This window comes from Hipposideros armiger, unplaced genomic scaffold (genome assembly GCF_001890085.2).
Source record: "Hipposideros armiger isolate ML-2016 unplaced genomic scaffold, ASM189008v1 scaffold_38, whole genome shotgun sequence".
In the NCBI taxonomy this organism is placed as follows: domain Eukaryota; kingdom Metazoa; phylum Chordata; class Mammalia; order Chiroptera; family Hipposideridae; genus Hipposideros; species Hipposideros armiger.
Genome location: NW_017731388.1, coordinates 5,364,574 through 5,390,192, shown reverse-complemented (window position 1 = coordinate 5,390,192; position 25,619 = coordinate 5,364,574). Strand labels below are relative to the sequence as shown.

At 42.1% G+C, this 25,619-nt stretch overlaps 1 protein-coding gene across 1 annotated transcript in view; it reads left to right on the top strand.

The window, feature by feature from the left end:
• EPHA4 (EPH receptor A4) overlaps window positions 1–25,619 on the top strand; it is a 142,016-nt gene that overhangs the window by 38,352 nt on the left and 78,045 nt on the right. Inside the window, exon 4 of the mRNA XM_019638205.1 lies at window positions 22,764–22,919. Within this exon, the coding sequence (XP_019493750.1) occupies window positions 22,764–22,919 (156 nt within the window). The remainder of the gene's footprint in view (window positions 1–22,763; window positions 22,920–25,619) is intronic.

The following is a 25,619-nucleotide window of genomic DNA, read 5'->3' as shown; positions in this document are numbered from 1 at the left end:
GGCTGTGCCCTTCAATATGCCCATCCCAAATTTTGCTTTTAAGTCTGGGCTTCAAGACAGTTTGTGATGACCTTCTCTGAGATGATTTTGAGTCAGAGATTTGATACTAGGGGGGATCTCAAAGCATTAGGTCAAAAGAATGAGCTCTGCCCAGAGCCAAAACATCTTTGTTTCAGAGGATAGGCATTCTCTGTTCCTACAAGTCGGCGTGTTTAGATGTGGAAAGGCTTAGCCGCCCTGAGGGAGGGGTGGCTGCTTCCCAGAAGTCACTGTTCCTGGTGGAGAGGGGGAGCCATCCACTCAGTTTCTGCCCTGTGCTCTCAATGGTGGGGCCGCCTTCACCCACCTTTGCCACAGCACCCCCCTCAGGACTGGGCAAAATAAGTCTCCAGTGGGCAAAACAAGTCTCCTGAATTTCTTCTCAGGAGACTTGACCTTTCAGTGTTTTCATTGTTTAACATTTTTAAAAATCATTTTTTTACCCATGTCAAACCATGTAATATATAGTAATTATAGAAAAATTTAGAAAGTATAGAGTATTGTAGTGAAGAAAATTACCCACAATCCTATCACTCAGGGAGAACCACTATTACTATATTATGTATATTTTTGAGATTTTTTTTTTCATTTTCTCCATCTTTTTTTTTTTTTTGCCATACGGATAGATATTGTTTTAATGCTGCCTCTGCTTTTAACGTAGTTGAGACTGCAAATGCTAATTCGATTCTTTCTCTGTTTGTATCAGAGGGGCCTATCTGACAGAAGCTAACATCATGTCTTTAGTTGTGTGAGCACTTGAAAATGTAGCAGATGTGATGATGGCACAGGAGAGCCTAAAAAAAGAAGGCTTGGGCCGGCCAAGTGGCTCAGTTGGTTAAGAGCTCGCTCAAGAGTTTGAGCTCTGAGCAACAGCAGTTCGACTCCCAGCCCGAACTGAGCAGCCACTAAGCTGCCAACAGGTGGCAGGATGGATAAGCTTAAAAAAAACAACAACAACAACAAAATAAAAACAAAAAAAGAAATGTACAAAAAGAAGGCTAAAATAGAAAAGGAAGGGTGTGGAGGTGGCCCTCTGAGGGACTGAATTCAGTGGAAAGGGAGCAGCACTGGATTGAGAGATCAAGTTCCTGCTCTGCTAGCTGGTCACCTCCCAGGAGCTCAGTTTCCTAATCTGGGAAGTGGGAGAAGTACTTTTCTGGGTTGTACTGATGATTCAGTTCAGGAAGTGAGATATTCTTTATGCAGATGATTTGCAAACAAGCACTGCAAGAATCAGGCAAGATTATTATAATGAGAAAGGTATTCAGAGTTGGTAATGGTGATTCAAAGAAAGGACAGAGTGAACAAAGGTGGCTGGGAGTTGTAGGTGGGTGAGCAGGTAAAATGGTTAATTAGCTGTTTGATTTTGTTGTTGCTGTTGTTAATGTGCCTAATGGTTCATGTGTACTTTCTGTGAAGTTGGTTATCCAATCTGGAATTAGGATGATTATATTTGCTATTTTGTGCTGGTCACTCTTTCTTCTTTTTGTTCGTGTATTTTTAACTCAATGAGGACATTCTTCTGTAAAGCTAATATGTTTGCTCTCTCACCTAAGAGACTGTTATCAGACTTTTACCAGGGATTACAGGCCTCCGTATCAGGAATCTTGCTGCATTTACACAAGAGTGAACAGGACAGGCATAGCTCTGTGTTTTAAAGAACAGATAAGGTTTGTGTTGTGTGTGCGGAGAAGGGAAGGGAGGGGAAATGGGGAGTAGCTGGGTGGGGGTGGAGCCTGGGAAAGATGAATAAAACACCTTCTTTTAAAAGATTTTTATTGGGGAATTGGGGGGATGGGAACAGTGGTGGGGAATTGGGGGAAGGGGAACAGACAAGTTGCTGTCGTTTTGTTCTTCAGTCTAGTTGTGGAGGACGTTGCTTCACTGGCCCAAGTTGGCACCATCATTGTGCTCTTCTGGGCGAGGCAGATCAGTCGCCGGCTTCTGGATGGCCGCTCACGCTGGCTTCTGGCTACACACGGTAGCCCATGGCAACCCACTGCCACAGGGGCTGCAGCCTACGCCGTCGCTGGCGAGTCACGGCAGCCCAGCTCCAGGTTGAGCTGTTGTTCAGCATCTTAGCTGTAGAGGGCAGTGTCACTGGCCCTCACATGTGGGATCCGAACTGGGGCCCTCTGGCATCCCAAGCCAGTTCTTAACCATCGCGTCACTCGTCCGGCCCTAAAACACCATTAAATATGTGAAAGAATTCCTTTGTCTCTGCTCTTGAGCCTCAGAAATGGGGGGGAAGGGGGTGCATTAAAAGAAGGGGTTTACATGGTGAGCTCTGGAGTCCAATTGCCTCAGTCTAAACCATGTCACATCAGTTACCGTGCTGTGTCACAGGCAGGTTCCTTCATCTTTTTGTGCTTCAATTTCCTCTTCTGTAAAATGGTGTAATGTTAATATACCTTCGTCATAAGACTTGTGGGATGCATATAAGCCATTAACATCTTCTGGACTGATCCATGTCATCTTTGTGTTGAATGCTTCTGCAGGGTTTGAGAAGGTGGTCCTAAGAAAGTGTGGGCTTCCAGGTTCCGAGGCTCTGAACACACCTGAGTGTTGAGCAGACCCATGTGGACCTCCGTTGTTGGAGGTGGGGGGCCTGTAAGTTGGTGAGGACCTCAAGGCAGCCTAGTGGCAATATATTTTGAGTCCTATGCCCAGTACTTGTGGGCAGTTTCTTATTATTCCTCACATAATGATGTCCTTATTTCACTGAGGAAGATGCAGCTCAGAGTTAAGTGTCACATCTCACTGTTAAGTGGCAGCCCCATCATTTAATTCAAGTCTGCCTGACCTCTGATTGTGTGCCTAACCATTGGGCCATTCTGCCTCCACTGATGAAACATAAGAAAGATGTGACCATGAGCATCCCCACTGCTGGAACTAATGAAGCTAAATAAAGGGCTTATTACCTTCTCACCTCCTTTATCTTGTGTCACTGAAAGGTAATTTAGGGAGCATATGATACCTAACTTGTTTTCCTCCACAACTCTAATATCCAGACCACAAGTCAGAAAATTAACCTTTTAACCTAGCAAACATGTTGTACATTGAGTCTAGTGTGAGCTTACATCCATCTAAATGGTAAGTTTCATGCAGCATAATGGATGGAGTGGGGTCTCAGTGAGTCAGCAGGGTGGAGCAGCAGAGCTCATCAGGCTAATCAGATTCAGATTCGGCCTGTGGGGGAGGGCTCAACAGAGGAAAGATGGCACTCACCTGCTGCCTGCACAAGGGGAGGCTTACTCACCGGGGAAATGGTGACTACCTTTCAGCCCTTGACCGAAATTACATACCTCCGTCTGCCTGCTGTATGTCTCTTGTGCCCCCGAGTCACTGTCCCTCCACTGGAACCCAGGGTGAGTGCCTACGAGTGAGTCTGTACATGAGCCCTTTAAGAGGATGCCTGGGTTTTCCACAGCTTTTGATCCCATCTGGGTGGTCTGAATCCCCACTGTTTGCACAGCCAGATGTTACGGGGGCCCTTGTTCCCAGCACCAGTACTCCGGCCTGGGGAGCCTGGGGTTGGGCCAGGGTTTCTTGTTCCTCCTTGGGGAACCTCTGTGACCAAGATATTCCTCCCAATTTTCACCCGCCACACGGAGGTTTGGAGCCAACCCGTTTTGTGTCTCCTCCCCTCCTACCAGTCTCAACATGGCTTCTTCTTTATGTCCTTAGTTATAAAACTTTGGTTCAGCTAGACTTCAGGTGGTTCTCCAGGTTGATTGTTGTATTGTTTAGTTATTTTAATGTTTTCACGGGATGAGGCAATCCCAAGCACATATTTCTTATATGTTGTATTTTCCTGGTTTAAGTGAAGCCATTCAACTACGTTTAAAATTTATGTAGATGATTAAGCATTTGGGAAATTCTGAAAGATCACTTCGTAGAACTATACTTCCTTGCCTTTTCATTCGACAGAGGCATCCTTCATTAGGAAATGACAACTGTACTACCCAGGTAACATTCGCCCTCAGGTAAACTGGTGATAAGGCTAACTTGGTGTGTCCTAACTACTTATAGACCTACCACAACTTAACGTGGGTTAACCATTGCTCTGCATTCTCATTCTCCTCTTTAACAAAAAGGCCTGAAAAGATGGGCAGACACTGGAGGAATAGTAAGATACATTTAACTTACCGCTTGCCTTATTGATTGTACATAAGTGATTATGCTTTTTTAAGATTCACTTTTCTTTCTTTCGTTTAGAAGTCTGGCATTAAAGTGCACTCAGGCTGAATGTGATGGCTTTAATACTTCTCTGTTGTGGAGTACTGGTGCTAAGGAGCAGGGTTAGCATCTGACAGGAGGCCGGCTGCACACAGGAGTGGTCAGAAGTCTTTGCTCCGAATTCTCTCTGCATCTGACGTCCAGCCCACCACTTAATAAACACGTCCTTGGGCCGGCCGAGTGGCTCAGTTGGTTAAGAGCTCGCTCAAGAGTTTGAGCTCTGAGCAACAGCAGTTCGAGTCCCAGCCCGAGCTGAGCAGCCGCTGAGCTGCCAACAGGTAGCAGGATGGCTCAGCTAAAAAAATAAAAAATAAACAAACAAAAAAATAAACACGTCCTTGCCCTCTGCAAGTCAACCATTATTTGGGTGCCTCAGTTTTCTCAATCGAAATACATCTTCTTATCCTCACCCCCTTTCAACACACTGCCAACCACCTGGTGTTTTATAAATACTTGGTTTTTTGTTTCTCTTTGCTTCCCCCTTTCCTCCACGTCATTTTAATGAAAGAGGTTTTGATTTGTCCCTAGAACACTGACTGACACATTCTAATGCTCAACAAATATTGGTTGGATAAATTAGTCAAATAATAATAGCCCCTACTTCTTAGAATTGTTGGAAGGAATAATTAAAGTAATAAAATAAACTACTTGCTATTCGTATCATCCAAACTATCATCCAGTGTTTCCATAAGGGTGGGAGGCATACTAAGGTTCTCAAATTCTGGGTGGTGATAGACAGTTAAAGTTGTAATAATTAGAATTTAATATTTGTTATCATCTTCAATTTAAGGCAAGGGGTATTGGCTTGTAAGTTAAGATAGTAAGAACATGATTGAACTCTCAGAAACTAAACCGCATGAAAATGGCACACAAGCCAATGAAGTATGGGACTCTTCTAGAACTCTTCTAGAACCATGTTCTGGGGCGGGTGTTTATTGGGTATGCTTGTTAGGTTTAAATCCCTGTAATGGGGCTGGCCGAGTGGCTCAGTTGGTTAAGAGTTCGCTCAAGAGTGTGAGCTCTGAGCAACCGTGGTTCAAGTCCCAGCCCGAGCTGAGCTGCCAACAGGTGGCAGGATGGCTCAGCTATAAAAAAAAAAAAAAAATCCCTGTAATTATGAGCTTTGTTGTAACAGCAGTCTCTTGTCTATATAATATCTAGATTGGTCATTGTGTAGATATTGATATAATTAGCTAACTTTTTGATTCATTGTGATTTATCAATTGGATCAAACCTACAATTTAACTCCCACCTACATAACTCTCCTAGTCCTGTTCTCAAAGGTTACAAATGTCTTTGACATTGACTACCCAAGTGTCTTCCTCAGTTTAATCCTCCTTGATACCCTCTTCGGCTGAAATTATGATCTTTAGCTTTCTTCATGCACTCTCATAGTTCTTCCATGATGAATATAGCTTTTGATCTGTGGCAGTGGTCACTGTAATTTTCAGGTGCCTAACCCACACAGTGGGCATAGCTGGCCATGTTCACGTCAAGAGCAAATGGCGAGGGTGAAGTGAGATCACATCTTTGACGTACCTGGCCAAGTCTGCAGTGGTGGTCAGTAAATGCTAGCTGCCTTCTTACTCTGTGTTCTTTTAACCCTGCCTTTTTAATTTCTTTTTCTCCAACTGCCTTTGAAGTATGTTTGCAAGATTCTTCCCTGAACTTCTGAAGCTACAGTGCATGCACTTCTGTAAGTCTTGCGCTCTTTGCAGATGTTTTCCAAACCTCTGTCTCTGCTCATGCTGACCTCCAGACCTGTATTTCCAATTGCTTCCTGAACATCTCAATTCAGATTATCTCAGATTTAACGACTGCCTAACTGACCTCATGCCCGTCCTTCCCAAACCAACTCTTCTTCCTCTAGTCCCCATTTTAGTTATAATGCCTCTAGTCTCTTAGGTATTTGGTCTGGAAACCTTAAGGCCAGTTTCAATTCCACTTTTTCTATATCCTGCAACATCTAATCAGAACTGTGGGTTTGGTCTCAGATAGAGCTTTCTTTCTTTTCTCATTGAAGGGAAAGTTTGGAAGTGAAGTTGGCTTCTTGAAGTTAGGTCAAACGAGCTGCTTAATTGACATTCACAACAGTAGGTCACAGAATGTGAGGGGTTGAAGATAGGGAAGGAGTTATTGCAGGATGTCTCTGGATTAACACTACATGGACCAAGCCAAACCTTGCTATGTATGGAATAGCCAGTCTTTCACAATCTCTATTTTTCAAATATATGCAGATGCTACTATGGTTAATAAAATGCAACTGTAGTTTAAAGAATTACTGAATGTGTAGTTGCCTTTTGTCATTGTATAATTTTCCGAGTAATGCATACTAAAAGTGCAATTGATGAGAGGATTCATCAAAATGTTAAGATGTTATATTATGAAACATGGATTTCAAGGACAATTGACTTTCATTTGTTCAGAGTCACCAATGCATAGGGAACAATATCAGAGATTACAATTGAGCTTTCAAAAATAAGATTTGGGGTGAGAGAAATTGAAACTGAAAGTCTCAAAACACTTGACTAGTAAGATGAGAATTCCTACTTCCTAAAGACACATCTGTTATAGTCAAGATAAGATAATGGGTGAGTGTGTGTGTGTGTGTGTGTGTGTGTGTGTGTGTGTGTGTGTGTCTAAGATAAGTCTTGTCCTCTGGGCTTGCCAGTTGCTTGCTGGATATTAAGGAAAATAAATATATGTGCAAATAAGCATTAAGGTAGAAGTGCTGTGTACACAAAAATAAATTTGAGTTCTAATTCCCGAGTGTAGTAATGCTTGATAGAAGAGGTGGTGGCTGAGTTGAGGCTTTGAAGAGAGGTTAAGATTCTGTTATTCCGAAGTGATTGAGAATGTGTGAATGATCTAAGTGAGGACAAATGGTGCCCAGTCTGGTTTGATTGATGTGTAGGACATTCGAGGGACAAATTGGGGCTGGGTATGGGGCTCTTTAGTTTCTCTACTCTTTTGTTTGAATTTTATGATATCCACAATGGGGGGCTTCCAAAGATTTTAAACACAGACATGACACAATCAGTAGATCAGCTTGAGTATCCTATTTTCTTTATTACACAAAGTGGGCATTTAAAAAGTATCTTGGGGGCCGGCTGAATGGCTCAGTTGGTTAAGAGCTCGCTCAAGAGTTTGAGCTCTGAGCAACAGCGGTTCGAGGCCAGCCCGAGCTGAGCAGCCGCTAAGCTGCCAATAGGTAGCAGGATGGCTCAGCTAAAAAAAAATAATAATAATAAAAAATAAATAAATAAATAAATAAATAAAAAGTATCTTGAAATCTAGATAACGGCCAGTAAAGGACATGTAAGCAGAAGCTACATAGGAAGAGAAAAAAGATCTTGGTCCAAGAGATAGAAAGGGCATGGCTGGAACTCTAGGTTGTATTGGAGGTAACTTGCTTTTATTTATTTGAGCTGAGTTTAGAATGTTATCTTTGCCTTGTGTTTGAAAGGTTAATTTGGTTGTTCTACCTCTGTGCACAGGTCTTTTAATGTTCTTTTATTCTTAAATCCTGAAAGGCTCCCTTCCTTGGGGTTAGTTAGGGGTAGGGTTAAATTTCAATGGCAATGCCAGTGGCATTAGTACCCTCCAGGACCAGAGCCCCCTAGGTGAGATGTCTTTATAGATGGAGCAGAAGAAATCAGTTGTGTTGGATTAGCCTGGAGAGCTGAAGAAAAGGGAATGTGTTTACTTGATGTCCATTGCTCCTTTCTCGTCTCCACTTTTCCTTTTCCTCTGATTCTTGCTTTGAAACACCGTCTGTTTCCCACCTTGCAGTGCTTTGGGATGACTATCAGCTCTGTTGTCTGTGACTCCAGGTCCAAACTCCCCCCTTCAGAAACTGTGCATCATTTAGAGCACAATGAGGAAATCTGTGTTTCCTCTGTGGCCTGGACCCTAGTAATCTAAGTATTCTCAAGCCATGCATCGTGTTTTCTTATATTTTGCCCCCTTTGATGTTTTAAAAAATGTTTTTTAAACTACATTGAAAGCCACCCTAGCTGTTACACTGCACTCTGTTTTGTTTAAAACATGTGCCTGCTTTGTTAGTAAAAGAACCTTTGCCAAGAGAATTGTATGTGGGAGGGTGTGACTAACTTAGCGGAGTCCTTATCGCTTCTCCTATCTGCCTGAGCTCTCAAGGCTGCCTTTCATATGCCTTATTTCTTTCCCCACCAGTCCGCCCTCTCCAACCTTCACTGCTATTTTTCCTCTCCAAATTATTCATATCTAAATATTTTAGCTTAAAAAAAAAACTAACCTACTCTGTGGATTCATTTTCTTTTGGGTGATCTGAACCACTGGTTTCCTAACCCTCTGAGTGGCAGGTAGTCAAATGTAAGAGCATTAAAATCTGCCCTCCCCACTCCTCCCACCCTTTAAGTATTTATTATCAGCAGGCCTTCTCGCCTGCCACTGTTAGGATTGTCCTGTTTCCCTTTTGGCAACTTTCAGCAGAGCCTGTAATGTTACCAGGTTGTTTGAAGGGAAATCTAAGTCCCAGTGGCCAAGACACATTGGAATAGGAAAAGGGAACCGGAAATGATCTTTCTGAAGTGAGGTTCACAGCCAGCATGGTCTGAGAAGTATGTGTCCAGACGTCTAAAGATGGTCATCACTGTTTAGATGCTAAAGGCAATTGTGTCATCATTCATTCATCTATTTATTTAGTCTGCAAACATGTAATGAGCAGCTACCATTACAAGATACTGTACTCGGTGCTAGAGATTTCATAGCAAACAGGATAGGCCCGTTGGCTGCTGCTGCTGAGCTAGAAATGCGTTCTACAGGAGAAGATGGACACTAAACCCCCCAAAACACAATTCATTACTGAATTACAGTTGTGTAGAAGGAGAGGGTAAAGAGCAGGTCTGCAGGAGAGGTTTTCCTCATGGCTGGTACAAGCACCAGGGGCGTTTGCTCGTTTCTAACAAGCTGGAGGTGAGGACCATTTTGCACTGGAGGCTAAGGACTGAGCTCCGTGACCCAGGGGCAATCAGGAAAAGAAAGGGCATGAATGGTTCCAGATCTGCAAAACCTGCTCTCATTTTTCAGTTTTCCTGGAAACCAGCTCGCTCTCTGCAGTCTCCCAATTAGGTCAAAGCTGGCTCTGTGAGGCAACAGGAAAGGAAAGACCTCACTCAAATAACAACAAACTGCTGCCCACACCAACAACAGCTACCTCATGTCAACTCGAAACCTAATAACTCTTCATTTACTTACATTGCTGTTGACAAGTTCTTGTCAGCTGTGCTCTTCGCTCTGGTTTGAATCACGCTCTGGAATCTGGCCCCTTGGCCAGCTCCCTTGAGTCAATGGGTGCTGTCATGCAGACGCCATCAAGGTGTGGCCCCTGTGAGTGGTCAGAACCCAGGGCTTGGTTACCGGCCCGGTGGAGGCTGTTGTGTTAGCAAAGGTGGGAGGGAGGTTCCGCAATTAGCTGTGGAAGTGATGGCCCGGCCTGCTCAGGTAGATCTAGACGTGACTCATTCTGAAGGATAGAGCCACGGGGCAAAAATCGAAGTTTACTCTTTATGTCACTTGTTTGGTATCTTAAGTCCACCTGAAGCAATATCTTGTGACCATGGGGAAAAGCCAAGCTATAGTCCCCTATGTCACTCTCTTGGAACTCAACCACTGATCCCGGCTCCACCACCTTCACCCTGGCCCAGGTGACCATCCTCTCTCTCGGGAATCCCATGAGAGCCGCCCAACTTGTCACCCTGCTTCTGTTAGGTCTTCCGACCATCCATGCTGCTCCACCAGCAGCCAAAGTAATCTTTGGAAAAATCTCTAGCAAATCACAATGCCGTATTGAGTGTAAACTCTAAACTCTTCCTCCTTTCCCATGGACCCTGATGGCCACGTGGAGCTCAACCTTGGCCTTGATCTTCAACCATTCTCCAAAGACAGCACTCTTCTTCCAGGTCCTGGAATACGTGCTCACCGCAGGACCTTGACAACTTTTTCTTTTTCTCAGAAGGCTTTTCCTTTGTAAATCTTCATATTTGCTGTTCCTTTCTTAGTCCGGGGCCCAACTCATGTGTCGCCTCTGAACGGGCGGCCTTTCCTGAGCGCCTGCTCTAAGCCCATTCCCCACCCTACCCTCAGTCCCGTTCACATCACTGGTTTTGTTCTCTTGTTAAATTAGATCCCTGCCACTAAAGTGTGCGCTCTTCTAAAGCACAGAGCTTGTCCGTCATCGCCTTCCTATTCGAGGCACATGTAGGTACTTAGCAAGACATATGGAAGAAGGGACCCTTGACACTGTAGAGAAAAGACATTTCTTTCTTTTGTTCTCTTTTCTGGGTTTAGTAAGTGGCAAAAAGAACATAAGAGCACTCAAAAATCTCTGTTAAGACAGACAAGAGAAAGTTTAATAAAGAGGATGAAGTGATGAATGTATGGGGGGGAAACGTTGTTTAGGTAAGCCCATACCTTGGCCCCTTGCTCGTGGCTCCACAGCTGGTAAGTGTTGGAGTTCAGATTCTGACGTCCCTGATGAGCCCACACCAGTCCTGGAAAGGAAAGGGAACGCACTGGACTAATCTGCTGAATAGCATTGGAACCGCTCTGTAAAAGACTTCAGTGTTTATTAAAACGTCTTTGGTTATTTCAGAATCATGGTGTGTATCAGACCATGGGAAGAGTATAGACTTACAATAAAAATTTTAGAGGTTTAAAAAGAGATTTTATAAATGACTCAGTCTAGTGTCTTCAGAGGACACTGAGGCCCAGAGACCTGAAGTTGGGAAATGCCGGGACTGGAACCCAGGTCTGCTCCACACAGAACCTAGTTTCTGGGCAGGCCTGTTCTCTGGATCCACGTCCTGAACCTACGTATGTGTGCTGTGGATTCCCAGTTGGGTTTTGGACATACCAAGTGTAACCTGGACATAGCCTTGAAGGGGAAAAAAAGCTTCATTTTGTTCATGGAGATGATCATCCACCTGCCAAATGTTTTAAATGACTTTTTCCCCCCTGGGAGAAGGATTGATGACTTCACCCCCTTCCCCGCTCCCCAAATCCCAGCCTGTTTCAGAATGTTCCTGCCTCAGGGCTAGGAAGAGAAGTTTCCTATTCTAATAAATAAAATGCAAGTTTTCTCATGGTCTCAGCTTTCCTGACACAAAAATGATCTACTTTTGATGGCTGGTTGAAAGGACTTTTTAATGACTTTCAACTGCTTTGTTATAGACAGAAAGGAAGAGTAATTAGCAAAGAGATTAGACCATCTTCCTAAATCCAGGTAGGCTCCATCTTGTAAATAAAAACCTAGAGAAAGTTTTCAGTTTCCTGTACCATTTATATCATTTTTGAAGGTTGGTCCAGGAGCTTGTTTGGATAGGTACAGATTTCTGTACGTCTGAGATGAATTTAGGCTATGTTAGTGGTTCTCGGTTCTTTTGTGTTTGATAATATGCCTGATCTGTTCTTCTGCTTTCTTTAATGGGTCATCTCTCACTGCTCTGCTATCAATACTTTACAAAGGGGAGTCAGCCGCTGTTTCTCCCTTTGTGACCCAACACTGTGGGAACATGTCAGCATCATGATCTTGTTTTTGTTTTTAATGAATATCAATTTCCATCATGATTGCTCATGTTTGATATTTGGGATGAGATACGGACAGATGAGCAGATTATGACTTGATATTTTCCCCTGGTATCCCTGATTGTGATTCGTAATTTATACCTGGAAAAGATTTACTGACCTAACTGATAATCCTTCCCAACAAAAGATAAACACACTTATAAGTCACCAGTGTAAGTCAGATGCACTTGAAAGGGACAAAGAATTCACCTGCAAGCACTTTTGGCACTTGGCCCTTTCCCATGAATTCAAACTGATGACAGAGAAAGCTGAGGCTGCCAAAGCACTTTCCGCAGGAGAACCTCCCAGAGCCCCTGGGGGTGGGACCAGCCCGACCTGCCACCCTGCACTCCAGACTGGCCCTTTGTGTTTTACAAGATGAGATCAAATCAATGGAAGCGAGGAAATTGCCCTAGTGCTGTGGAGTTCAGGTCTGTGGATGTACAGTTCTCCCCGCTTTCCTTTTGTCCAGGGGGTCCTGTAGGAAGCTCACACGTGAGCCCTGACAAGTAGCTAGGTCATTCTTGTCCAGGTGGGTGCGTGTGGGCTCTCCTTGTCATGCTGTGAGCAAGATAAAGTGCTTTCTTGGGACAATGATTTATCAACTGGATGTGTTCACAATGCATTAAATAAATCATCAAATCCCCTCAGCTTTCAGGAAGTGTGAGTGAGTCAGTGGCAGAGGGTGGGTTGGTACTAGCATGATTTTTATGTAACAGTGAAGTCCTCAATGTCGTCTCAAGTGTTTGGTCTGCTGGTTCTTGCTCTGATCTCTCAGATCGCCTCTCCTGCACCAAAAACAGACAGACGGTACAAATTCCCCATAAAGTTCACTTGGTCTAGACTAGGACTCTTCAGGGAGCTCCTTGAGAATTTTTATTTTGTTCTCTCAGACATAAGCTGTGTTAGCATAGTCAAACACATATAATATAAAATGCTGGCAGGTAATTATATAAAAATCATTAATCTACTATATGCAATACCAAAAACAGATGTTTCACCTGATCATAGCCATTCAATTAAGTCACTGTTTTTAATCAGGAATACTCAAAACTTTTAAATTCTCTTTCAAAAAATTCTCAACAAATAATATCCAAAAAGTAAACCGTTAGGGGTAAAAGAAGTCAGCCCATCATCGCAGCCCTCAGCAGAGAACCTTAATGCATGGCTAATAACTGTAACATCGGGGAAGTCAGTCTTTTAAAGCTTTTTTTTTTTTTTCCTGATGCTCAGGCCTCATCAACATAACAAAAAAGAGGAGGAGGGGGTACTGAGCAGTTCTTACTGCAGTCATTTCAGCTGCATAAATCATGGTTTGTGACACCTCAGGCTATAAAGGCACTGGGATGACAGTGACTAGCGACGCTGCTGCCGGACTTAATCAAATAATTATTTAACTCGTGTCTCTCTTGGTCTGGTCCTGGCTTCAGAACATATTTCATCCTTTTCCAGTCTTCCTACAACCTTTACTATTAAATGGGGGAACCACGCAAGTGTAGGATGTACATAGAGGTAATAGGAGAACCGCCACCTGAGCCTTGACTGCACTAAAAAAGAGGGTTCTTCTCTAAGTCAGCTGGGGAAACACCTGAGCGGCCACCACCATGAATTGTTCCTGGCTGCCAATCACTGACTGTTTGTTACTTGAACTTCTGGGTAGAACCAGCTTCCTAACTCATTTTCTTCAGAACATTCCACTTAGGGGTCACCTAATCTTTCAGATACCGTTTCTCTAACTCAGTTCCTTCTACAAGCAGACAGCCTAAGTGAGGAGCGCAGGATAGCTTCCCATAATGGCCTGCAGGCACCTCTGCCAGAGAGCGCGCCTTCAAATGTCATGGTGAGCAGTGGTCTGCTCCCTCCTCTGAAGGCAACTTCCTCACACTCTTCAGCTTCTTAATACTTAGTATGTGCTCGATAAATGGTACCGTTATTACTATGAGTATTACTAGGTAAAGGCTTACTAAATGTTTGCTACAATATGAATGAATGAATGAACAAATGAATGGATGGATGAATGAGTGAATGAAGGCCTGGATGCATACACCTCCTAATGGACAGACTTTCTTTTCACATAATGATGCTAATTGCCTAGACTCCAGTATTAAATTCAGATGAGGTAGTCTGAGGAGTGGAAGAAAAGAACAGCTGCTTCCTTTATTCAGAGCTCTGACCTGTTATTTGCAATCAGTGGCTGTGTAATGAACCACTAGTCTTTATGTACCCCAAATATCAAAGGGTGAAGAAGACAATAGCGGCTCATCAAAAAGCCTGTCGCTCTCTGAAATGTCAGGAGTAATCAAGTTCAGTGTGAATGGCTGGGATTTGCATGCTATCGCTGTGGTAGAGGTACAATTGGGGCAGGATTGATAGTTTATATGGCAGCACTTATTGAAAGCTTTCAGAAGTATTCCCATATATTTTCAGTAATTTTATATTCAAATTCAAGCTAGGGATTAGGTGTTTTTAAGAAACATGATTAAAGTGTTTGTTTTCCATGATTTTTTTTTTCTGTATATTGTGGTCATTGGTGATTTTTACCTTCCATGTGTTTCCTTTCCTAATATAAACTTTAACATATTAATTAGAAGGGCCGATAAGCTTAAATTTTGTCATAACCTTAAAAATATAATTTTAAATCGTTCAATTAAGTTCTGCTCAGTCTACTTGAATTTATATCTTCAGTAGGACTGAAAAACTGAAAAAAAAATCAAGCCAACATTTCTTTAACTCGGTTTACCAAAGAAAATTATGGTCATTGATAATGTGATATTTTGGTGTGAGATAAAGGAAAGAAATGTGTAATGCTCTGGGGATTAGACTGTTTCCCCGAATTAATTGGTTTTCAAGGCAATGTTGAAATCCATGATTTTATATATATATTGGGTTATCGAAAAAGTCATGACGCATTTTTGCAATGGAAAACAGAAAAATACGTCATGACTTTTCTGACGACCCAATATATATGCCATATATAAATATATATATGGCAAATTTTCAGTGTTCTAAGTGGGAGAATAAGAACAAGCATTAGAGTAAAACTCAGGAATCTTTATTTAACAAACTGCATATACAAAAAAAATATTGTGATTGCAGATTGCTGCCTATTTTAAAATTGTGTCACCCCTTATCAAATTGAAATTACTCGTTTCTAATAAAGCTCGATTGTGATTCATTAAAAATTCATACTAACTCCCATTTTAAAGAAAAGTATAATGCTCAAAAGAAACGAATATTTCTCACCACAGTGTTGGTCAAACTGGTAGCAACCTCTGGGCTTCAGATCAGAATGGATTATATCTTTTTCAAAGATACTGAAGCCCTTCTTCACTTGTCCCGTCAGTCAAGCCACTTATATCTAAATTTGGAAGCCTAATTGCCTTAAAAATTCTCCCGAGAGAGATCCCAGGCTTACCAGCCAAAGATGGGAGGTGCAGGGATTGGAGCTAGAGACCCTCATTTTTATCAGTACCTTTACACCTGTTGGGAGGAGGGCTGCTTTTAAGCAGTTTCTGACAATGGAATTAACCCTTGTTAATATGCTAAATCTATTGCTTCATTTGCATCTCTTCTATGTTTAGTTGACCTTTGTCTACCTTGCAATTTATGCTATTTAAGTTGAAGCTTCCCAAATTCACCAAAGAGAAATAGCTCCTCAGATAATTAGATTGTCTATTTTCAAGGCAAGCAGGGAAAAGAATAAGTTGTGTCTCCATTGCATCCTTTTTGTATTCAGTAACTTTTATGGAGTTGATTTAAATGTAGCAGGCTTTATGTGAACTTGCTTCTAGAGGATTCACTGCATCTTATGTGAAAACTGCCTGCGTCTGACATTTTAGAATTACCCACCTATTTATGGGATTATACTGCATTCTGTTCTTGAAAGAGCAAGTCAATTTTTGACATAGATTTTTTTTCCCTTTTTTGTCATTTACCTTTGCGTGTTTTTATGAAAGCTAACCCTGCGATAAGAGTGGAAACAATGGAAGGAGATGGAGTGTAGAGAATAGGATTGAATGACTTGCTTAATTTAAAGAGATGGTCTGGATCACAAACTATTGATGGAAAGAAGAAACCTTAAAAACCCAATCCAATAATTTATTTAATTACAAAAAAATGTGTTTACATATTTTTAAAATAAAAATAAATTTTTATCTGATGCCTATCTTGTCTATGAACCTTGGAGGACTTGTTAAAAGACCAATTGCTCCAATCCAAGCTTATGATTGTCTGGTGGGGCCTCCCAAGTCGTTCTGATGCCTGCTAAAATCTGAGAATGCAGCTATTGAGAATAGGAGCTTGATATCCTAGCTGAATGTGGATCCAGGTCATCTTCCCTCCAATGGCTCTTTAGTCAACTGATGTCCCACACTAGAGTTTGGGCCACACTGAGAATGACCTAAGAGACCAGTCATATCTTTCAAAATGCTTGACCACTTCTATGTCTATACATATCTCTAAGTTGGGGTTGAGAGTAAACCCATCTCCATTGGCAGAAGGTTACGACAGCATTTGTCCACGAGTCATAAGTGAAAAGCATTTCAACTGCTATTTTAGGTGTTTCGTAATCTTAGTGACTCAAACCAAAAATCAGTGTCATTCTTTTATTTCATAGATGAAAAACAATTGCAGCTCAAAATTCCCAAGGTTGGGGGGGCGACGGGGACGGGGACACCCAAAAGAATGTAATGTTAAAATAAATTGTAACATATAATTGCAAAAATCTTAAGTGCCTAAGAGAAGTTACCCCAAAATGGAGGAGGAATATCCCCCAAATCAGGCTACATCATTTAATAAAAAAAATCAACTTATAGGTGGATTTACTTGTTATAATACTGAGTCAAATCAGTTTTCCACAAAGATGGTTGATGAAAGTTTGCTCTTTTGCAGCAATGGTAAGAAAGTACTTTTAATTAAACATTGTCATTCAAAATTCAGGGAGGCACGGCAGGGTAATAGAGATCAAGGAACCCTGGATTGGACTGGATCCTAGCATGCTCTAGAAGAAATGGTGGGCAAGTCATTCATCTTGAAAATGAATATGTCGGACTAGATCAAGTGTCAGAAAAGTATGGCCCCCGGGCGTGCCACCTGTTTTTGTATGGTCTGAGAGCTAAGAATGGTTTTTATAGAGGACATTTGCAATCAATTTGATAATAGGGAACACTTTCTTTAAACCCCAATTAAGTGAAATGTTATCTCTTCGGATAGGAATTCCATTCCTCTTGTTTGTGAATCTGTATTACAAAAAATGAAACAAAAGTTCTTAATTACTACTATTATTTTGAACTATAGCAATAAAAAAATGTAGAAACTTGTTAGAATTTTATCTTGTTATGCAAACATCTTCTTAGTACCTTTGGTCTTCCTCTCAGCCTGCAAAGCCTAAATTATTTACTACTGACTCTTTACAGAAATGTTTGCGTACCCCTGGATTAGATGACCTTTAAGGTCCCTTAAAAAACTCCAGTTTTTTTTAGTTTGTTTTTCTCAGCAGATATCAATAAAACCGGTTGTGGAATGCGGATGACTGGAATGAAGTGGCTTGGCCAGTGCTGGTCATGTTTGCTATTGGGTTGTTGGAAAAGTCATGACGTATTTTTTCTGTTTTTCGTTGCAAAAATGCGTCATAACTTTTCCGACAACCCATTATTTGCAAATGGAATAGAATCAGACGGCCTCAAAGCAGAGCCCGTTTCCCTGTCACAGGTGTTCATCTTTACCCTGTAGGCTTCAAATGCAAGAGAGGAGGCCTGTGAGTATAGCAGTTCAAACTACACTGCCTAGGTTAGAAAACCAACCTTGCCTTGGGTAAATCCTTAACCTCTCTGCCTCAGTTTTCCCATCTGTCCTATGGGGAACCTGTTTGTTAATGTTCACAGCTTCCCTGGGGATGGCTGGGGATTGTACATTTTACAAAAGCCTCAAAGCAGAAACTGTCTTTGACAGATTGTTTTCCTTTCCCATCATGTACTCTTCCATTATTCATATTATAATAAGTAGCCCAGCCAGTGAACAATTAATCAGAACTAATTCAATAATGGCTATTAAGTGACTCTGATATTTCTAAAATACATTCCTAAGCATACTGAAAATACTGTATCTCCAGTGCACAAAAGGCAGAGCTCCCCCCAGTAGCTGTTTGGAACTCTGTGCCTAATTTCATGCCCACTTGAGGATGGGGGGACCTACAGGCCTCCCATAGCCAAATGTTTCCTGAGTACCAGTTTGCATAAATGGCTCAAATTTCCCCAGGAGAGCCACTGTTGGAATTTCAGCTTTGACCTCTGGAGAATCCATAATATTAAAATGCAAATGTGTTACCTAGGAAGGTAATTTTTAACCCCTTAATGTCTATTTATTAATACTTCAACTCAAATTAGTTTTGTTTTTTGTGGTTTTTTTCCTAACTACCTAGCTGACTGAGAGCAGTACTTAAATAGAAGTGGGTCAGAGTCTGTGAGGTGGGCTAAGGGTAAGTTTTGAATAGAGGTCCTAGGGTGATGGTGACACATCCCCCACCACTGTCACCACCCAGTCTTTGCCTGAGTACCTGTGCACAAGGGTGCACATACCCACAAGCACACAGGAGACTTAGTGGTCCAGTCTCTAGGGTAGCATTGCCCAATAGAAATATAATGCATACCACATTGATAGTTTTAAGTGTTTTAGTAATCACATTAAAAAATGTAAAATGAAAAAAAGGGAAATTAAATTTAATGATATTTTATTAAACTTGATATAGAATACAAAGTACAAAATAAATTAGTTTAAAAATAAACTACTATAAAGATAATCAGTACTACCGATCTTTCCATATTTCTCTAAAAAGAAGAAAAACGACTATACCATCCAAATATATGGCATGTTTTAAGAGTAGGTTTAACTAGTTCCTAAAGTTAGGCCTTATACCTCATGTAAGTCATCCACGCACCAAGAAATCGTGAAGATACGACAGACCCTTAAGCACATTTTTATTTTTGTTGTTAACCCAAAGAAATTACTTTTAAGTATCCCACAAAGAACCTTCTACAGAAGACTCACTCCTAAAATGCACCCTCCCTAGGGTAAGGTGAGTCAATGAAAGGAAAGAGTTTTTTTTCTTCCTGCTTGTCCTCATTTCTCTTTTTGTTTTATTTAAAGTAAGCAGAAAGGACTCATTAATTAAGGCAAAGCTAAAGGAAATAAATTCAAGGTTTGCCTTGCACAGGTGAGCTGATCTTCCCACAACGGCTTATTCAAAATGCCAAGTGAGGTGCTCCATCACACTGCACCCCATCTAGTGAACCTTCCCCAGCGAGGGCTGAAGGAAGGCAGCTGTTCCATGTGTACTTTGTCCTTCCATTCACCACCACTCAAAAGCACCGTGTAACCGTTCTCACCTAAAAGAGAATCATGGAAGATCCTAACACGAAGCAACGCTTGCTATACCAGAGACGCCTTTCATGGGGATTTTGTTTAGAATGAAAGATGTAGTAAAATTGTTAAGATGTACATAAGTGGTGAATAGATATGGGATGTACTTACACATTCATGCACCAAATACTGGAAGGCTGTGAGCCACGCACAGCAAAGAAATGCACTGCGGAACCATCAATTTAGTAGGTCATTTTGAATGTAGGCAGCAAAATGGCTGTGTGCATGAGAAACCACTGCTATATTTTGAGAGCTCCTTTCTAAGAATCCTGAAATATTAATAACATGGTCTTAATGTAGTTGAAGACAAAAGAATGTGTTAAGGGTAGCAAGGATTGCCGAGAATAGCACCATGACGATTTTGAATTTTTCTGCTTGTGCTTGTAAAAGCAAGAAGAAAAAACAGTCAGTGTGTTTCTAGAACAGCAGCCTTCAATTTTACAAATGGGAATAAAATTGTATTCTTCAAACAAAATCATATATAAGTATTCTTGATAACATAGTAATACCAGCTTCAAGGAAGTGTAGAAAAAATATGTATAGGGGCCGACCGAGTGGCGCATTGGTTAAGAGCTGGCTTGGGACACCTGCTCTGTGCAGCAGGGACCCGGTTTGGATCCCACATGAGTGCCAGTGACACTGCCCTCTACAGCTAAGATGGTGAACAACAGCTCGACCTGGAGCTGGGCTGCCATGAGTCGCTGGCGACGCGTAGGCTGCAGCCCCTGCTGCAGTGGGGTGCCATAAGTTACCATGTATGCTGGCAGCCAGCGTGAGCGGCTGGCAGCCAGTGTGAGCTGCCAAGAGTCGCCGTGAGCGGCCGTCCAGAGGCCAGCAACCGATCTGCCACACCTGGGAAGAGCGCAATGATAATACCAACATGGGCCAGTGAAGCAATGTCCTCCACAACTAGACTGAAGAACCAAAGAACAGCAACTTGTCTGTTCCCCTTCCCTGATTCCCCTCTCCCAATTCCCCAATAAAAAAAAGAAAAAGAAAATATGTATCAAGTTCCAAAATCATTTTTTTCTTAATATATGTATAGATATTAATATAATATAATATAATATAATATAATATAATATATATTATATATATATATATATACACACACACAACTAACTTTTGAACTTTAAGAAATTCAAGACATCCTCCAATTTGATTTTCGTGAACTATGAATTTAACTGGAAATAGTCTTTATCGGTAGAAGTTGAGGAATCAACAATGCTTCCCACCCCCACCCCCACCTTTTTTCCTTACAAGGTTTTGAATGTGCTCTGTTTTCACGTTGCAATGAATCAGCCACAGACCAATTTTTGTCATCAGTCTTTTCAGTCCCATTGTTGAGTTTTTAGATTTGGGCTCCTGATGAAATGAAGGAGCACAAGAATCAGTCAGGAACACGGAGAGTTTTCCCTCCAACATCCAGATATGAAAAAACCAGCCATTTATGCCTTCTCGACAGTGCTTGTACCGAGAGACCAGCTGTCTGAATGTTGCCTTTGTGGACTGTGACTGACTAAGTGACAGATGGGACCCGGTGGGCTTGTGTCTGAGCTCAGGAACTCTTTGTGTTTGATGTGGGATGGACAGGCCTGACTCTTAGTGCTTCTTCCTGCCAAAGCTGGGGTTTGTAATTTTCATCGAAACCCTAGGGCCATCTTAGGCATGACCAAAAAGCACCTTGCATGTTGAACCCTATCTAATTATGTGAAGTGGATAAACTTGAGACACATAAATCTCAGTCATTGGAGCAACTTGTTTTTCTAAGATGCTCCGGTCCAGTGAAAGATAAAAGCAAATAAGGGAGAGATTGATCTCCAAGCGCTTTTATTGTCGGTGCTCCACACATCATAAAGTTTGAGCTCGTTAAAGGAAATTCCATAAACAACTTTAGTTAATAGTGGTGAAGTAACTGTGCCTTTCGGGAGCTTCTGCTGAACTCTCTTTCTGCTTGCCATTACAAGAGCATGATTAAGAAAATACCAACAGGATGTGCAAGAGGGAGGAACAGACTACACGTGCAAGCCATCCGGATGCTTGATGGATGAATAATAAGACGAGGGAATGCGGCCATATCTGCTCAGAGTTGGTTTTGTGGATCTCTAGCTACTCATTTGAGTAAAATCTGCTGGCTTGCTGGCATGGTTGGTGTCTTTTGGTCGTGAGGCTGACAGAAAAGTGCCTGATGGCCTCTTCTCCCCCTGGTATTTTTGATAGTACAGAAACATCATAAGGATGTGATACATGGAAAGAATTGAGCGTGAATTATACTGGCAAGATTGTGGGTAATTGTCACCTTTTTTTTTAACCTCTGGGCTTATGAAATAACAATGTTTAATGGCCTTGTCACTCTGGGTTTAATAGTGACGGTGTTGCTCAATTTTTATTTCAGATTGAGGCAGATTTGGGAGGTGATCATGAAGGGCATGGGGAGAAAAAAAGGGAAACAAGGCTCTATTAATTTTTTATTGTAAGATTTCCCAGAATTAGTGAGTTTTTCCACATTAACGCAGTCCTCAGTGTCAGTGTGATGGTGTTTGCAAAGATGAAGTCATGGAAAGTGTATCAGGTGCATAAAGAACTATATGGCCCATGTTCTCTGTACCAGCCATTTGGGAGTGTGTGCAGAGGGAGGGAGGGAGAGAGGGAGGTGCTGAAAAAATGGAAAGGGGAAAAAAAAAACAGGAGGATTTTATTATTTTGAAAATAAACACAAGCTATCTGCTGATCTTTTAAAAAAAAAAAATCTTGGCATATTATATTCCAGAATCTACAGTTGATCGTTTCTAGAACTTTCCCCTGAAATGGTGACCTGTGTCTTAATAACTCTTCTTTTATGCTCAGTTGCTTTTGTTTGGTTTTTGACTTTGGGTCCTCTCTGTAGCTGTAATTAGGAAATAATCATCAACCAATTTTTTGTTAGCACTTGGACACACTTCCAACTGGTTGGTTCAAGACCATGCTCTCAGATTTCATAGCATGTGATCAAGAGTACATGCTTTGGGGACAGATCATTTGGGGGTCAAAGCTGGTCCCTGACATTTACCAGATGCACAGTCAGGTCCTGGCAATTTACTGCTCAAAGCTGATATTCCTCATTTCTAAGGTAAGGCTAATAAAAGTGCCTATGGAAAGGGGTTTTGTAAGGATTGAACATCACACGTATAAGCAGAGCACCTGGTACATAAGAAACGCTTGGGAAACGTTAGCTGTGATTTTCTTGATACTACCAGATATAAGAAAATTTCTTCCATAGGGCTTCTTGGTCACCTGACCAGAAACGGTGATGACCCTTAAATGTAATCCATTAATGTTTTGGGATGATTTCACCTGCGTCTGAAGCCAGGTGATTGCTAGTGATGAACAAAAATGTCTCCTTTCTTTTGCATCAAGGAGGTGACATTTTGTTTTGTTACATTAGCAGTGGATTACATTGGTTTGTTTTTTCTTCTTTTCTGTAGCCTGCAAAATTGGATATTACAAGGCCCTCTCCATGGATGCCTCCTGTGCCAAGTGCCCACCCCACAGCTACTCTGTCTGGGAAGGAGCCACATCATGCACCTGTGACCGAGGCTTTTTCCGAGCCGACAATGATGCTGCCTCTATGCCCTGCACCCGTAAGTTGTGTGCTTGTCTCCCATTTCCGTAATACCAATAGCTTTCATTACCACCTAGCAGGGCACTGCCAGGTCTTCCTCCTCCCAGGATATCCATGCAGGGGCCAAATTCGATCCAACAGGCATCTTTTCTCAATTGTAGCAGGGGAGATGCTTATGAAAAGAAAGGATCTTTCTCGCTCCGGCTGTTCTGGTTGCCTTCAAGATGTACAGCTGCCAACAGACCACTTTGTGGAGCGGAGGCTGAGCATTCAGGCGTTGTCTGACAGTGTAATTAGCGCTGAGATTGGAGTTTATAAATGGCTTTACCATTTCACTGAAGACTCTTGGGGAAGCTTGACAGCTGCGGGGGAAACAGGTACTCGGGCAGGGTTCCGAGGGTGGGATCGCGTGTGGACAAGTGGTTTCAGTTTTGTGTGGTACTGATGTCATCGTTTGCATTGTCATTATCCTTCTTCCGTCTTTCCTCATAGTTTTGTGTTCATAACATTTAGGCTTGGATCCTTGCTTCATGCTAGGCACTCCATAAACGCTGGGTTAATGAACGCCCAGGGTTGGCACCTTGGTATGCAGGGGAGTAGAGAAATCTTTCTTACACTTTATATGGACAGTGTTCCTAGGAGTCGGCATTCCTTTCATGTGCGCTCAGGGCTTCACAGACCTGGCGATGACTATGACCTTCACCAGAACAGGGAGTGCTGTGCCCAGGTATTCTACCCGTATGTTTCCCTTCGGTGAGTCTGGAAGGACAGAGCCTTGTGTCCAGGCACACAGGCTTTCCATGGGTTTTGGCTGTTTCCCAGCCCACCATTTAGAAGCTGAACGACTGCTTAGACTTTCAAGCCTCAGCCTCCGCTTCTGTGGAATGGAGTTGAGAAGAGTCCCTCTTTCATGGTTACTTCTACTCAGCATCCTCATGTTGTTTGCATACTACATAAAATGCAGAAACCGATGCTACTGGATGTATTTTAGTTTTAACTGTCATAATGACTATTATTTTGTCCCCTAACTACTGTGAAGTCCATCTCGGCCGGCCTGGAGCCAACATCCCTACAAATAGAAGTATTTTCCAGTTTGGGAGCAGTTAGGCCAGTGGTGAGGCTATTATCCAGCCCAGTCATGATCCACCTTTAAAAGGAGTGGGGAGAGAGATTGTAGGCCCATCCCAAACTTGTGCTGAAATTGCCATCCCCTCCGGAGTTTCTTTTATAACCATAGGCAATAATAATAACAATGACCATTTTATAATTATACCCAGGTGATGTATTAGGCTTTCAATACACCTTATCACAGGGCTCATATTATAATAAATCTATAAGATAGGGATCACCTTTATTTTAGGGAGGAGATCACTGCCAGCTCAGGGATGACCATGCCCAAGACTCCACCCCAGCTTAGTGATAGGGCCGCACCACCAGAGGACTCCCATCATTGCTACTTACCGGAGTCATGGGAGCTACTCCAGGTCAAGCACAAGCTTCCCTAGGGCCAGCCTTAGGTGTGAACGTAAATGGGCAAAGATTTCCTTGTCATCTTCTTTTTCTGGTCCTTCCACAGACAAAGTACTTTTCTCTGGATCGCCACATACATCTGACAGGCTGAAGTCCGAGCCTTTTCTGTTTTTTTCCAATCTACATGTGCTTATCTCATGTTCCACTGTGTGTGATGACTGTACTAATAACCTTTTGTCCTCTATCCATACCCACTGCTGGCACTTCTCCAGTGGTGGGTTTTTAGCAAACTCATAGGGAATTATTATGCGCTGACAGTGTGATAATTGCCATCAAGCAGTTTACCACCTACGGTCCATACAGATGAATCCTTCTCTTGGTTGGGGCTTGATTGTGTGATGCACCTCATAAAATTCATCTTTGATGGCAAGACAGCGTGGCTGTTTCTCTCAGGTATATTTAGTCTCAGGATTCTCATCTGTTGCCTAGCATTCCAGGGGACCATGGACCAATCACTTAATTATTGCGGCTTGCTGGGTGGAAGTTTAGGGAGACTCCAAAGATTGCCACAAGCCTGAGTCACCGGAACATTTGCTGGATGCATATGTGTTTTGCTGAACCCTTGAGATTTTATGTTTCTGTAGGAATAAATTGTTGCCTTTCTCTGGAGGATGCAAATGAGAAAAGGCAAGTATTGACTTTTAGCCTTTTAGCATATGGGTGAAACAAAAAGTTTAAAAACTAGAGTAACTCTTGCATTTTTTTAGAGAGGAAGACTGGTGGCTTTTTGTGTCATTGATAAAAGGTCCATGAAAATACCAAAGCAATAGGGGATCAATATTTTCCCCCCCGATCCATCCTCTTGGAAATCCTTCTATACTTCACAAACTCAAACTCTTAGCATTATTCTAATGTGTATTACATCCCTCTGACCCACATTAAGAGGAAACACGGTGCTGTTACCACCACAAACTTGTGAGGTTGTTTAACCTCTCCAAGTCCCAGTTTACTCAGCTGTGGAATGGGATTCTCACTGTCCACCTGTGGGGTGGTTTTAAAATTTAAATAAGAAAATGTTTGCAAAGGTCTGGCACATGGTAGGGATCTAAAAATGTTTGTTTTCGTTCTCTCTCTGTCTCTCTCTCTCTCTGTCCCCCCCCCCCCCTCCAGCTGTTCACTTCCTTCCCTAGACTCCCTCCATAGCAGATTGCCTGTGCATGTCACCGCTTCCCTGTGGTGATTTTCTTAC